This window comes from Serinus canaria, chromosome 14 (assembly GCF_022539315.1).
Source record: "Serinus canaria isolate serCan28SL12 chromosome 14, serCan2020, whole genome shotgun sequence".
In the NCBI taxonomy this organism is placed as follows: Eukaryota; Metazoa; Chordata; class Aves; order Passeriformes; family Fringillidae; genus Serinus; species Serinus canaria.
This window is the reverse complement of record NC_066328.1, coordinates 8433954-8450079: the sequence shown is the minus strand read 5'-3', so window position 1 is coordinate 8450079 and position 16126 is coordinate 8433954. Positions and strand designations below refer to the sequence as shown.

The 16126-nt window shown below is 47.4% G+C and overlaps 1 protein-coding gene across 1 annotated transcript; it reads left to right on the top strand.

The window, feature by feature from the left end:
• The first annotated feature begins 9458 nt into the window (after window positions 1-9458).
• ITPRIPL2 (ITPRIP like 2) lies at window positions 9459-15639 on the top strand. Its single transcript, XM_050980282.1, has 2 exons — window positions 9459-9474; window positions 10311-15639. Exons 1-2 carry the CDS (start codon window positions 9459-9461, stop codon window positions 11999-12001), a joined length of 1707 nt encoding a protein of 568 aa, XP_050836239.1. The 3' UTR covers window positions 12002-15639.
• The last annotated feature ends 487 nt before the right edge of the window (window positions 15640-16126 follow it).

The following is a 16126-nucleotide window of genomic DNA, read 5'->3' as shown; positions in this document are numbered from 1 at the left end:
TTCCCCCCTCCTGTGGGGCACTGCCATGCTCCTACCAGGTCTGTGGCAGAAATACACTGGAAATACAGTTTGAGAGGAGCTAAATCTCCCTTGTGGCTGTATTATTGTCCTAACCATACAGCACTCCTGGTATGTGAAAATGTGCTGACCTTGCTTCTTCTAAGTTGGGTTTTATTCAGCAAAAGAACAGCAGCAGGATTTAAAATCACTGGTGAGATTATTCTGAAAGTGTAGTTTAATGGCTTGATTCCAGCCCTGACCTGGGAAAGGTAACTGCTACTGACAGATGAGGAGCTGTCTTCCACATCTCATCTTGTCAGCTCTCATTGTTCTGACTTTGGCAGGAAAAATGCTGTTTTCTTCAATACTTTGAAGGTGGTTTAAAGAAGACTTCAGACATGGTTGAAATGTGATTTTTTTTTTTTAATTAATAACTGTCCGCTTTTCAATTCCTCCCACCCAAATATCTCAGCAGTATTTGCTAATGAGAAATAATTATGTCTCAATTTTAAGTGACACAAGTGCTATTGTTTACACAAAATGTGAGAATCTTGTAAGACATGGGGCATATGCTTGGAGGGATAATGCATGAGAATCAGTTCTGCCTTCTCAGGGAGCCAAGCCTTGCAGAGGATGACAGATACATGTGTTTATATACAGACTCTAGAGCTGGCTGGGTTTGCTTATCATTTGTCATAAATGCAGAGACTCTCAGCACAGAGCACCAGTTCAGCATAAGCTGCAACATATGGTGCTCTCCAGCAGATGTGACATGAATTCCAGCACTCACTGGATGTTCTAGGCTGATGACCAGCCAGAGGATTTATCCTGGTAAGATGGAATATTCTTGAAGCTTTCCTGTGGATTGCTGCTCCATTTGGGATTTTTCCATGGATAGGGCAGAAAAAGTATGGCCTGGTTTTCAGCTTGTATTGCTGGCAGTTCACAGCTGCTGGAGCAGCTACCTGGACTCATCTGATACATTGCTTGCATATGATGTTGCAGACTCCTGGGATAAAAATGCTTACATGAAGCTCTTGCTTTGGAGTGACCTGGTAGTTCATTCTTTCTTTCCAGCTGACTCATCATTCTCCACAAACTTGGCGTTGAAACAGAAATAACTCACCAAACCCACTGGTGAAAGCCCTGTGTGTTGTTTTCTGTGACTTTCCAACCAGCAAGAAAATTCATGGTTTTATTCTTCCCTCTTTTATCTCCCTGCACTTACCAAAAATGCATGTGATACTGCTACAGCCTTTGCTTTTAGATGTGTTACAACACCCTCCATGTGTCACCTAGAACTGACCTATAGTGAGTTAGGAATAATCAGCAGAACTCTTAACACGTTTGTCTTTCTGAGTTACTAAAAAAAAAAAGAACAAACCTCAAAAAACCTAAACCCAAACAGTCTAATTATCCCAGCCAAGAGAAACTAATAGAACAAAATACACACGTGACCTGCATGTGTTATGAAAACTGCACAAAACCAAGAGAAGAAGTTTGCAGAGATTTCCTAGAGATCTTCATCCACGTTGTAAAAACAAAAAAAATTTCCCTGCATCTGGCAATTATTATTCCATACTCTGCTCTTATTCAACATTTACCCTGGTCATCTTAGGCAACTCTTACTCATTCCTGAGTTCTCTCACATACCAAGATATTAATCTGCTTCTCATACAAACAGTCAATGATCTGAAATTGCTGCAGCACACCAGCACGGGCTTGATTCAGTATCTGTTTTTATTTCCTTTCTTTTGTTTGTTATTAGGGAGAAAGAATCCAAAGTGCATCTCTGGAGCTGCATCCATGCCCTTACTTAACACCCCTGTGTTTAGACTTGCATGCTCTGAGGTTTTAGAAGTCACAGCCATTTACCCATCTGTATTTGCCTTAAATCAAACAACTTCTTAAATGAATTTTAGGTGTTTCATTTTTCTTTGCATTCTTGGACATAAGTTGGGTCTGATTTTTCTGTGGGCTTTGCTTTCCTTGGCTTCTACAATAATTTTATAAGGTGTTGCTCACTTGAATCACGTGGCCATTGCAAGTCCAGCTGTGCCCCTTGCCCAGCAATGCCTCACTTCAGGGAGCTACACACACAACCCAAGGCTGCTCCAAAGGCAGCAAATCACAAGTGGAAGCATTATCATGATAATTGTCTGGCATTATTGATGGGTTGGTGGAAGTATCTCTGCAAATACATATCAGTGTGTGCTTCTTTATCACACAGCTCTGCTGACTCGAGGAGGGGGCAATGTGCCTTGCACTCAGAGCCTGCTCACAGAGATGAAGCCACGTTTGGGGGGGACTCAGCTGTACCTGGAGTGCTGACAAAGGGACAGGTGGTGGCTGGAACACACTGTACTTGGAGCCATTTACATTTAGGGCTGGCAAGACCCTTTTACTGGCCCCATCTTCAGGTCTGCTGGGTGCTCTCCACTGGTTTTTGTAGCATGCAGAGAGCACACAGGTATTTATCTCAGAGAGCTCTCAGGTATTTATCTCTGTCCTGGACTCAAAGCCTTCCAGCCCTTCCTGGTGAGCTGCTGACCAGGGGTGAGCTTGCACTGCTGAGCAGGAGCTGGGCTTCCCTGGAGCAGAGGAGAGGTGGTTTCATGCTGTCCCAATGACCTGCAAGCATGGCTGGAGGCCAGGAGAGGACAGCCTGTCTGCCACTGGGCTTCCACACAGTGAGCCACTGTATGCTCAGGTATGTTTTGAACTGGATGCCTTGCCTTTTGCTGATGGATGAGGACAGGCACTAAAACTAAGTTATAGATGTTTCTACTCCCTGTCTTTGATCTGTGGAGAGGTTGTAAATGGACTTGTTGCCTGGCTGTTTTGGGACATACCTATTTTTGGTAATATTCATCTACTTGGGGAGCTAAGTCAAAGGAAATAAATTAAATTAAGAACTCCATTATCACAAATAATTCATTGTTTTCTAATGTATTTAGGAGTGATATTTAAAAAAATATTTATTTGGCTTATAATTCATAAGCCTGTCAAAAAAAATAATCTAGAAAGAGGGTTTATTATTTATTCCAGAGCCAAAGGCTAAAGTGCTGAAATTGTGTGAACTGAAATCTTTTAGCAAGATCAGATAGAAGCCTTAGTATTTAATACTTCTTAAATGACTAAAAATCTTCCCACAGAGATGAGCTGTTGAAGCTGTGCTCCCCTCAGAGCACATCCCAGAAAAGCTGTAACCACAGCAGAGCCCAAGGTATGGACATTTCAAGTGTATAACTTCCAATATCAAAGTGTTCTCAGAGAGAGCTTGAAATTCATGCAGCCTGAGGCAGCTCTCCCCAAGCCTCTGTCATCTGTCATGCTGTGGCAGCAGGCAGAGCAGAGAGATGGAGGGAAAAGCACATTAATATGAGGCCAGTGTTTTGTCATTTAAAGAGATGCAATCTGAGCAGAAGCTTGGTTTTGGTAAGGTTCAGTTCTTTGTTTTTCAGTCCACGCTCTTCATTCTTTGCCCACCACAGATATCCCTTTTCTGTGCTAGCCTGGGGATTAGAAAATTATTGCAGGGGTGGCTGGTAAGTCTGTGTTCTGCAGCACCACAGCCTCAGTCCCTAAAGAGGGATGGATGCTGCAATGTGCTCAAGCTTTTCACTGCTCCATGCTTCCTTTAACATTTATGTCCTTCAGCTGCAAGCATATTTTTCTCCATTCAGCTATAAATGTCCCATGGGCACTGCTGACCCTCTGGCTAGGAAAGGGGCTGGTTCTGGGCACTGCAACATGAACTCAATGCTGGTGAGATGTTTGTAAAGCCCCCAGTGAGGGATCCACTCCCTGGCACGGGTAGGACCTCAGCCAGGTCATGGATGTGTCTGTCTGAGATGGGGAAAGTGAACCTTTGCATTCATCATTCTCCTCCCCTGTTTGCAGGTACCACTTTAGGGATAGCAAAGGGAACAGAAGACAGAATGTGTTCTGGAAGTAAAGAAATAGCACTCAAACATGAACCAGCTTGTTGTAAAAGCAGTTTGTTCTTGACCTTAGTCTCCCTTAGCAGAGCCTGAGCCATTCCTGTTGTTCCAGTGGGTTTGCTTTGCATTTGTGTCTATGTGAGAAATTTGTATTTTACAGTCCCAGGGAGTAAATATGATGCCTTCTTTATCATAAATTTTAAAAAAGAGATTTAAATTGAATTAGATAGAACATGAAAGATGCTCCCACCTCTGTTCAAGTGGTTGACACTGTAATAATGAAACCTATGACACCATATGTAAAAATGTCATTAAATGAGCTCATCTGAATGGTCCTAAGGATAGGAATATCCTGCCCTTGCTGCCTTGCAAATGAAGTAATTGTGTGGCTTTGCATTGATCTGTGCAAAGTTTAACCTTAGTTAAAGGGACACAGCCTGAGAAATCACTGTGGAGAGATGCTGTGAAGAGATCAAATTTAGCCCTGAGATTTCAGATTCCATCACTGTACTGCTCATCCCTTCACAGGGCAGCCAAGCAGTTAAAGAGTTTACTTGGAACCAGGAAGATTACATGCCTGAGGCTGATTTTTAGCCATGTTTTCACCAGCTCCATGTGCAGACATCTCCTAGACCAGGCACTGTGCTGCAAGGTTTTTATTTCAACCAATGCTGAGCAGTGCTGGCAGCATCCCCCCAGCACCTTTCCACCCAAATCAGGTGGGCCAGAGCAGTGCACAGGACTCTGCCCTCTGTGGGCTGGTGTCCCTGGGGTGGTGTTTCCTGATGGGAATAATCCAGCTGGGGATTGCTGCCAGGCTCCACGTGTGGGTTTGGGTGTGGTGTGAAACCTCCCTGAGCCCAAGGACCTCTGTTCCTATCCCTCTGGGAATGCAGGGAGAAACAGTGCTGGCTCAGGTCCTTTGATAGTCTGGGGTTGTTTTGTCTTCTCTGCAGGTTACTTTCCTTTTAAGCCATTACTTCTCCCCATCTCTGTCCTTGGCAGGATGAGGTGAGGATCCAGGACAGGCCTTCCTAGAGCTGCCACTGCCCTCCAGCCCTGCAGAACGGGTGCTGTGAGCCAGAGCCTCAGCTTTTCCCATCCTAATTGCTGAGTGCTGATAAGCCAGTTTCCCCAGACAGATCCTCCCTCCCACGCTGTATTTTCCCTCCTTTTCCCTGGGTGGGTGATCCAGCTCAGGCTCATCAGGAGAGTGTCAGCTGAGCCAGGATCATCTCATTATTTGGGGCTTTAAGCTGATAACAGAGCTTGTTCCCTGTTGTGTGCTTTGCTTTGATTCTCTGAGCTGCATCTCATCACTTTGTACCTAAACTTCATCTTTGTAGCTCGCTGCTGCAGGGTATTTGTCAGGCACAAAACCCCTTCTCTAATTTCATGACAAGCTTAGGGGTGCATGAACCCAAAGCAGAAAGACCCAGTAATGACAGTCACTGGAGGGGACAGGGGCAGCTGCTGCTCCTTTGCTGCTCTTTGAAAGCCACCAGAGACTGACACAGCCCTGCTGAAACCACCACAGAGCTGTGGGACAAGCCTGGTGTCTCTTCTCCAGCTGCCTTGCCCTGGTTGTGAAAAACAAAAATGGCACAACCCCAAACTGGTATAATGAAATTGCTAAGATCCTCATTTAAAATACTCTGCTTTAGTCAGTAAATTAGGGCTCAGCTATGCAATAATTTTTTATTAGTTAAGCAAGTTATGGTGCAAATCCACATTTCAGTTACTTTCCATTAATTAAACAAAATTGTTTCAGTCAGTGATTAAATTCACATTTGAACACACTCAAATGAGTCCAAGTTTAATTAGATTTGTATTAAACTGGTTTTTGTTAAACTATTTCAACACGAGCATGTGCAAGGTTTGGCTCTATCTGATGCTTCTTAAACCTGGGGATTCCACAGTGGGGATCTTCAGACCCACAACATCTGCTGAGCCCTGGGGGGTGACAGGGAAAGGGAAGGGCTGAGGAGGCTCCTGCATGGAAGGTGACACACTGGGACCTCATCACTAGCACAGCACGATCCCTTCCTCTGCTGCCCTGGGAGAGTTAGCAGGGCTTGTTGGCTGGAGTGTTTAGATACAGCACTGGAAGCTGTGACTGTTGTCATTCAAACCTGGATTACATCAAAAAGTGAACTTGAAGAGCCAGAGCAAGACTTACACTGGAGAGTTTTTGTGTTTCCATTTTCAATGTAAGAAACATTCCCCATCTCTGCTGATAACCCTTCTGTATGATGGTTGTGTACTTGCACTCTCCCTGGAAGAGAGAAAGGAAGCTGAAAGGTGCTTCCTTTTCATGATGCTGTAGTTGGGAGTTCTTCACAACATGAGCCACTTGAGGTTCATGGAAAATGGGACAGCAGAGTCCCAGAGTCACAGGTGGTCAGACAGAACTCAGTGTGCCAATGACACTGATGCAGATGGGCTGGGGGTTTCATTCCTGCCTCATTCCTTAGCTGGGAACACATAGGCATGTCTTCCTGAATGCCAGGTAATGGGTAATATAAATGCCCTGCTCAAACAAGTTTCTATGCAAAAAAGTAATCCCTGAGGGTTTTCAAATGATATGGGATAAGTGGAAATGTACTGATCACCAGCATAGAAGCCAGGGTATTGCTGTTTGTGATAAGGACAAGCTTGGACAAGAGATTGTTGTATGAAGTACTCAGGAAGTCATCCTTCTACAGAAAGGAAATCCTGTATTGGGCTGTGTGTGGTTTACACCAACCCAGTCTGCTTGCAGGCTCTCAGATTAAGTGCTACACCCTGCTGATAGTTAGTGAACAAAGAGACTGACAGAGGTGGCAAGCACATCCAACTTGGTAAGGAAAATATTTTAAGAGCAAATGTGCAGTTACACCCCTACACCCCAAACTCCTTCATGTCCTTGTAGTGCTCTGGAGGTCTGGCTCCCTCAGCTGTTTGTGGTAGCAAGGCACCCTCTCCTGTTTTCCCATCCCCTGCTGCTGTGACCGGCCGAGATCCATTAGTCCACAATAAAAACTGGATTTATGTCTGTCTGATGCTGTTGGTTTGTATTGTAGTTAAAAGTATCCCATAAAATCTGGGAGTCAGAGGAATGGCAGGCAAAGGATATTTATTTTGATCATGGCATCTCCTTGGCTGGACCATCCAGTGGGCTGTGGGAGATATGGGCTGGTAGCTTTGCTTTCAGAGGAAACAATTACAAGAGTAATTACTGGGACATGAAGCCAAGTGACCAGCCGTTCAGTCTTGTATTTTTTTGCAATCAGTCATTGTACTTTCCTGCTATAGACTGTTTAATAGTGCATTATGAGAAGATGGAGGTATAACCCACTTGCTGTAGAAAAGCAGCTGCACAGCACTGCTGCAGGAAGAGATCCCCAGAGACTTCCTCCTGCACCTGCATAGACTATGCAGCTCTGGTTCAGCAGGGCAGATACCAACCTGGGATAGCTGGGAGGAAACCTCAGACTTGAGTCTCAAGTAGATCATAAAAGCATCAGTCAAATATCTGATGCTTTTATGGTGCCTTCTGTCCTTCTACTTCCTTCTATCTCCTCAGGTGCTGTGCTCTGCCTACGTTTCTGACAGTGGCTGGTGTTCATGCTGGGGCATGAACAGATCAGTCACACAGATGTATGAAATACTGCCAGCTGTGGAGAAACTTTTATGGATGCTCTGACCCACTGCTTTCTTTTACCTCTGCAAATCTCCCCCAGAACTATCATGAGCTATTTTTAGCTCAACTTGTTTAAGAACAACATTATTCCTTATTTAGTGAGCAGGATATCCTGTATATGGGACATTCTGGAGTGAGTGTTTAGATAACAGATTTAAACAATGGGTGATTTAAACAATGGTAGTAAAAATTGATGTTATGAATTCTCTCTGGTCACAATTTTGAGGTCATGTTTATTAGTGTACAACCTATTATTTTTCTTGAGTACGCAATTGCTATTAAAAACTTCATAAAGCTGAGCACCTCTGGGACGTCTCCCACCTCTGAAGTACTCAGCATTTTTCCCAGAGATTCACCCTGTGCTCAGGGAGTCATGAAGCAGCCAAGGTCCCAGAAAACGGACCACTGGCCATCTCTCATCAGCCCAAGGCTCTGCAGATTTCATCCTGCCTCTGGCTGAGGAGGAGAGAAAGGACTAATTTAATTTAATTTAATTTAAACAGCATTGGTAAAAATCATGCTGTGGATTCATTCTGGTTCTGATGTTAAGGTCACATAATTAGCATTCAGCCTGTTACTCTGCAGCCTGAGAGACTCTGCCCCAGCACCACCTGGGCATGTGGAAGCAGGTGCTGAGCCTGTTTGCACTGCCAGGCCTGGTGTGGCTGGTCACAGCTCTTGGCCAGCTGGCCCTGGGGCTGTGCCACTGGCTGGGGTGATGTCTGTATTTCCCCCAGCCCGTGGGGCACACAGCTGCCTGGGAAGCTGCACTGCCCTGTGAAGAAGTCCCAGAGGGATAACTGCTGTGCTGGTGAGCTCCAGGTCCCCTGTGGACAGCAGGCATGAAGGGCTGTGCCAGCTCCTGCAGATGCAGCTGTCTGTCTCCTGAGTGTGGCTGTGCAGCTAATCAAATCAACCCTGCATGAAAAGAGAGTGCAGCCTGTCTTAAAAATCAGTGTGCCTGGAGCAAGGCCCAAAGGCATGTGAAACATGCTGGGCTTGAGGGCGAAAAAAAAACCCACAGGCTAGTAAAAATTGAATGTATGAGCCAAGGGTTCACAGAGTTCAACAATATTTTCCAATAAAACGTCTTGAAGGATCGGTTTAATACCAGGACAGCTGTGTTATTTAAACAGTTTGGAGTTTTGGGGGTGCAGGACAAAGTAAAGTGATGGGTCACAGGCAATAAGCAGAACAATGGATGGTTTTGTCCCCTCATTCAGCCTTGTGAAGAAATATAGGAAAACATGAAACAGGGAGTGGGAAAGATGCTTTTCATTTCCTGGGTTTTCTTTGCAAGATATGGCTTTTGTGGGATGATATTTCTGAGAAGCAAGGCTATGGACTTAGCTGGCTGGAGCTGTCAGAAAACATGCTTTTGGTTTTAGGACATGGAATATTTTGCTGGCTGAGATGTTATAAAATTGCTTGTGGTTTCTTGCCTTTACATTTGCTTTATTTTTCATTTTAAAAATCCTCAATCTCTTGATTGTAACTCCAAGAGTCAGAGTTGGAGTGATTAGGACTTCTCTTTGTATCTTCAAGTGTACTCTTAACTCTCACCCTAGGTTGGTTACCTGTGAATTAATTCAGACTGCTTGACCTTGGTTACCTAGTTTGCCTTGGTGTGCAGCATCTTGGCTATGCAACATATGCTACTTCCTGCTAGGTATGTCTTTTATGTACCTAAAGTCATATTTTGTTTCATATAAACACAATTACATAACCAAGCATTTGTAGGGCATATCTTGGTTCTCTGACACATTCCTTGTTACAGCATTTGCAGCTTGCTGGGTTCAGTCTCTTGTGTTCAAGCACTGCTTTTCACCTACATGGAGCCCCCCCATGGTACTGTGCAGATGCAGCAGCAGGAACTTTATCACTCAAAATTAAGCTAAGCAGAATGCTTACATAGATGGTCCTTAAACTTCAGCAAACAGCTTCAAAACTCTGCAAATATTTATTAGGCAAACAGAAGCTGAGGATGATGACCCTGTCCCCATCAATATTTGAGACAGTTTAACATACTCCCAGCAAACTATGTGTTTAAAAGTCATCTCAAGTACCTGTGTAAATTTAACCCCCAGGGTTATTTCTTCTCTCTTAATTTGTTAATTTGGGCACAAGGAGAAAAACCCAAGGGTTTTGAATAATTCTATGACTGCAGTCAGCTGTTAGTAGAGCAACAGCCTGTACACACCCTGGTGCACTGGCACTGATGCTTTTGGCACCGAGACCCTCAGGCAGAGCTGGGAACTGGATGGACTCGCCTGCAGCGGGCCAGGCCTGTAAGACTTCTTTGAGGAAAAACGTGCAACGTGGAGCTTGTGACACGACACCGCGGTCCCCTCCTGTGGGGGTACAGAAACTCGCAGCTTCACGGCAAAACACGCTGCAGGATGCTGATGCAGTGAGGGGGACACGGAACCCGACTCTCGCTCCTCTTTCGAGGCCGGCACGGGCAGGGCTGCGGGGGGCTCTGCCTGCCTGGGCGGGAAGGCGGGAAAGCGGGAGATTGGGAAAGCGGGAGATCGCGAAATCGGGAAACCGCGGCCTCGCGGGCGGCGCCGCTCCCCGCCCCGGGCCGGCCCCCGTCGGACAACGCCCCCGGCCCTCGGGCCGCCGCCCGCGGCATTTCCTCTGAGCTCAGCCGGCGGCTGACGCGGGGCCGCGTCCCTCGGAAGAGGAAGCCGGCAGCGGAGCGGAGCGGCGGCCGGGGCAGGCAGGGCGCGGCGGGCGAGGGGCAGCGGCGCGGCCCGCGCTGGGGGCGGCCGGGGCGGCGGAGGAGGGGGCCGGCGGGGGCGGGCGCTCCCCGCCCGCGGGGCTGGGCGGCGGCGGCGGCGGCTCCCCCCGCGGCCCGAGCCCCCGCCGCGCCCTGCCCGTGTCCCCCCTCCGCGTGCGGGGCTTCTGGCCGCTGCTGACTGCGCTCTGCACCGCGCTTCTCTGCCTCTATCAGGCGCTGCGCGGCAGCGCGGCCAGCGAGGGCGAGGGGGGCCCGGAGGACGCGGCGGCGGAGGCGGCGGGGTCCGGGGTGCCGCTGCTGAAGGGCTCGGCGCTGCTGCTGTTCGGCTGCCTGCTCGCCCGCTGCTACGGGGCGGCGGGCGGCGGCCCCCGGCGCGGCGGGGCGCGGTGCGCGGCGGGGGCGCGGCGCGAAACCCTGGAGCGGTTCCACGCGCGGCAGCTGCGGGTGTCGCCGCACGTGCTGGGGCACAGCAAGGCGCACGTGGGGCGGGTGGTGGCCGAGCTGGTGCGCGCCGCCAAGGCGCAGGGGCTGCAGCCCGGCCCGCTGGCTCTCAGCCTGCGCGGGGACTTCGTGCGCATCGGCAGCGCCTACGAGCAGCACAAGGTGCGCAGCCCCGACTGCTTCGACATCCTGGTGCCCCTGCGGCTGCCGCCGCACCTGGAGCCCCAGCCGCGCTGCGCTGACGGGCTGGGGCCGTGCGGCGCCTTCGTCTGCGGCCTGCGGGCGAGGGACGGCTGGACACGACGCTGCCGGCCCTTTGCCGAGGGCTTCTGCGTGGAGCTGCAGGGCCGCAGCCACCTCTCCTCGGGGCTGGTGCTGCGCTGGTTCCAGGGCCATCTGCAGCGGTGCCTGGGAGCCGTGCGCTATCGGCTGCAGGAGCGGTGCCGCGTCAACCTCTCGGCGTGCCCCGGGCAGCCGCCCACGCTGCACATCCTGCCCTGCTCCGACTACGTGTGCTGCCACATCTCCATGGCCGTGCGCCTCATCCCAGCCATCCCTCTCGGCGACGCGCTCTACCTCACAGCCCTGCCGCCCGAGGGCCCCCACGGCTCCCCGGCCCCCGAGGCGCTCTGGGGCCTCAACGCCTCGCGGCAGGAGCAGCGGCTGCTGGGCTGGCTGAAGGAGCAGGCCCCGGCCGCCTCCTGCCACCTCAAGTGCCTGCAGATCCTCAAGGGGCTGCGGGACCTCCGCGGGCACGGCCTGGAGGAGCCCTTCTGCTCCCAGTGGGGCCGAGTGCTCTCCTCCTATGTACTGAAGACGGCTCTCTTCTCCCTGCTGCTGCAGGGGCCCTTGGAGGCCTGGGATGAGCAGTTCCTGGTGGAGCGGCTGGAGGACCTGGTGCTGTACCTCAGGGACTGCCTGCGCAAGCAGGTGCTGATGGATTTCTTCCTGGGCAACACCAGCATCCCCGAGGCCGTGGCGCTGCCCCGGTTCCTCAAGGAAGCGGCCCCGGTGAACTTGCTGTCTGCCTTTGACGGGCCCACGCTGGACCTCGTGGCCTTCCAGCTGATCAGCACATGGGTGCAGGCCCCGCACATCATCAGGATGTACAGCAGCCCCCGGTACTGGCGCCCGGTGCCCGCCCCGTGCCGCCACAGCGCTGAGGCCAAGCGGGAGCTGCCAGGAGAGTGAGCCGGTGCTGGGAGAGCTGCTGGCACCCCGGGACTCTCCATCGCACACTCCCGGCTCGCTGGTGCTTCAGGAGCCTGCATCTGCCTGGGGATGGTGGGACTGGTGAAATGTGATTCTGCGGTTCTGTTCCTGACCTGAGAAGAGCGGGCCAAGACTTACTGAAATTGTGATTCTCATTCTTATTGGTTGTACATGGGGAAATTCTGACATTTCTGGGGAAAGACCTTAGTCCTCAAGTGTTGCCTTCGGTGGACAGTTTACAAACTAAAAGGCTCAAACTGACATTTTTAGAAATCCATGTTAATTTCTTGTCTTAGTGGTAAAATAGAGCTTTTTCTGGGATTTTCTTTTTATGATGCAAAATCCATGTGGGATTTAAAAACTTCCAAGTGCAAACAGCACATCCCCCATCCATCAATGTTCCAAGATGTTCCTAAAATGTGATAAGCACTAGAGCATGGGTGTGGATCACAGTTTGAAATGCTCAATGCCGTGCTTTAAATTTCCTGGGTAATGGAGCACATTGTGCTAAATAGAAATGTAACACATGTTAATGTAAACTTGAGGGAAGAAGTGAAACTGCTCTGGTAACAGGATGAAGACTCTAGTTTTACATTTGTGTTCAAGTGAAGGTTATACTGAAGGATTGAAGTGCAGATAGAAGGAAACAAATAGCACTTTATTTTCACAAAGGCCTTTTTTTAGGATAATTAGCTGCACTAAATATTGCTATTGAGGAGGCATTATAGTGTTTTGTTAAAGGAGTGGTGGTTGAATTATCCCAAGGAAAACCTTTTTAAAGAAATACTCTGATGTTCATTTGTTTGTGGGTTCTAGTTGAGTTCTATTATTTGTTTATGTATTCAAGTATTATTTCCTTAAAATATGCTTTACCTCAAGGACCAACAACAAAATAAGAAATTCTCTATTATATTTTGGAACAAACCTTAAACCAATTCAAATCTCAGTGCCATAAGTTGACTGTGGCACCCTCCTGCTCCCTGGTAGGAGTTTGGTGGGATTTTTGGATAACTGCCTAACCAGTTGTCTTGATTGTGTCAGTGTTTGAACCAAATAACCTTGATGGGATTTTCTAGTGCTGTACTATAGCAAATTGTTATTTTGTTATGGGGAGTAAAATATTTCAGGGTACTTCAGAATTATTTAGCACTGATTTGTGGTACAGTAGCAGTCTTGGGCTACAGATGCCTACAGGTGCCCTCTGAGTATAAATATCAGGCAGATTATTGCCACTTTTTGTCTGGTTATGTCCCACTTGCTGGAATAACCTGGTGAGTTGTGGTGCAGCCAGGTTTACAAGTGTCCTTAGCTACTCCTGCAGGTGTGCCAGGGCGTCAGAAAATTCAGAAATTCAAATCCTTGCTTTTTTTTTGGTCACCTGCTTAAACATTTGATGTATTAAGTCCCAAAATGTGTTGCTGAATTGCTGGTGCTCAGGAAGCTGTGCATGTGCCTTACTACCTGCAGTGCTGTGTCCTGAGAGAGCACTCCCAAATTGTGAAGGACCAAGTGTAACTTCTGGGAAACTTTAGGATAGCCTGAAGTAACTAACCTGCTCTTCCACTCCCTGATGGATTGGTGTGCCTTACTCACAGTTCTGTGCATCAGAACATGAAACAACCATTGTCAAAATCTATGAAGCTTTGTACAAATCTATTTTTCTAAATGGAAACACTCCCTAGGCAGATGTTTGCCTATTTCTGTCTATTTCTTTAACTGCTCTTGCAGTCATATTTTCAGGTAATTATGGCATAGGTCACACCCACAAGCTGGGTTATTTTTGTATTCGAAGCCCTGTGCTTCTTTCTACAAAAACAAATAGTGTACTTATAGGTAGTATTGATCAAATGTTCTTTGCACATGGTATTTAAGACTAAGTCAGCTACATTCTGGGTTGTTGGTTTTTTTTTTTTTTTTGTAGCAGACCATGATATGTACTATTTTTGCAGGCTTGTGTTTCTTGGTATTTAAAATAAGATGCAGTTCTGCAATCAAAGCCATTGAATCTTTTGCCCAAAGAAGAACTAGATGGCCAGCCCAGGGTATTGTGGCTGCCTGAACTCTTGACATGAAAATCCTTGAGTTGTTAGTTCTGGCATCATGATCACTTCAGTCAGCTGTGTGTTTATATCACTGCATCCCTGTCTCTGAAAAGGGATCTTTTCTCTGGACAGGGGTGTGCATTTGTTTAGTATTGCCACAATACATGGAAATCTGTAATGGACTTGCTAAGTACTTCCTCACTAAAATGTAGTAAGGTCAGGAGAAGAGAGTTGTTTTGGAAAATACATGACAAGAAGAGATGGTGGAGAATGTAAATAGTTTAGAAAATGAAAGTTGGGCTGAGGGGTGAGTGACAGTGATGGTAAACTCTCAGAGAAGATGCACTGCAAACAAGCCAAAGGATGTGGGGTAAAATTGGAGAACTATTGAAAGCAAGTGGATTTGGAGTGTAGGGTAAAGAGATTTAAGTGGGTTTTGTTTTGTCAATATCTCCAAAGCAGCGGAGTCCATCGGGGTGAAAATTGAGGCAAACCCTCAGTTCATTAGATGTGCAAGTAGATCTTCAGTGTGAGTTTTTGCTCAGCAAGGCATGCTTTGAGTTCATGGTGGAGAAGATGCATGTGTTTGCTTTCACCTTAAGCTTGGGTGAGCCTTCTTGAAGTGAGGGGGCATCCTGCCATGAGGCAATGTGTGTGCACTTGGTGGCTCAGGTGTACAAGTGAGATATTAAATGTATTCCCCTTATCTGCTCTAAAGCATGCATTCGTGAGTAGGATTGATGAAAGGAGCTGACAGAAGTTGTGTTTCTATTACAGCATTCATCTTATTCCACAGAAACATGACAGCACTGGTGCCTGCTGTGTGCTGGAGCTGTTTCAGGGCCTTATCTCCAGGGATGTGTACAGAGAGCTTGACCCATATGAGTAATCCTGTGGCCCTTTTGCCTTCCTCCTCTCCCAGCCCATGGTTACACAGCAAGGTTGTGCTTACCTGTTTGCTAAGGCTGTAGCTGTTAAAATGTACCGTGGATTCAGTAGGGTTGCCCGTGTGTGTGTAAACAGAAACACAAACACAGAAAAAAGAGCATGGTATTTAGCCCTAACTCTTACCTGCAACCTAATTTTGCAAAGACTGTGCAAATGAAGTTGTTTTTATTGAACGTTGATTGGGAAGAGGAGTCACACCGAAGAGAGTAAGTTAATTTACAGTACCAAAATTCATACATGTAATTTCATTTTTTGTTGAAAAATGCTCTCTGTTTCTCAAAGGCATTATATTTTACCTGACCAAATATCTTGCAAACATTCCTCTTTTGATTTTGAATCTCTGTGGAGTAATGTAAATTTTAAGGATCTTTTCGTAATGGACATTCCTGGTACAACTATTTTGTGATGGTTAATCATAAGACCAAAGAGGAAACTGAAGTGTTCAGCTGCTATTGTTTTGGTTTTTTAAGTGTTTATAGGCTCAAAGTGTCAGCCCATTTTAATGAAACATTTATAAATTCATTTCCTATTTAATTCCAGAGTACATTTGCACTTTTATTGTTCCATAAAAAGTTGGTGGTTTTGTTTGAATATTTCACTGTCATAATAAACAACTCTGTTAAAGCATCTGTGCCTCAAGATTTAAATTCCTTGTTGCCTTTTTTTCACTAACAGCTACCTGCAGCTACAGAACTGTAATTGGCAGGTTTATGTGCTCTTTAGGAGGAGACCCCTGAAGTGGCCAAATGATGGAAAAGCAGGAAGTCCACGCCTTGGGGGTTGTGCAGAGGGATGTGGAGGAGAGCCAGAAGGGAGAGTGAAGCATGGCTGGCACCGTCTGTGGTGGTGCTGAATTCTGAAATGGAGCACCTTGGGTTTGTGGTTGGCTTGCTCAGAGCTGTTTCCTTGGCTCCAGTGTTGGGTTGCTGCAGATCTGCTCTTTCTGGTGCTTCATTTCACAGTGCTGTGTGATCCTTCAGCATGTCCAGACACGTCTCCGTGCCAAACCGTGTAGGTCAGGCTTTTATTAAATGTGGGAAAAGTCCTGCTGAAGGCAGCAGGAGCTTTGTGGATGGGCCAGCAAATTACCTTTATTAGTCTTTGGTAAGATGCA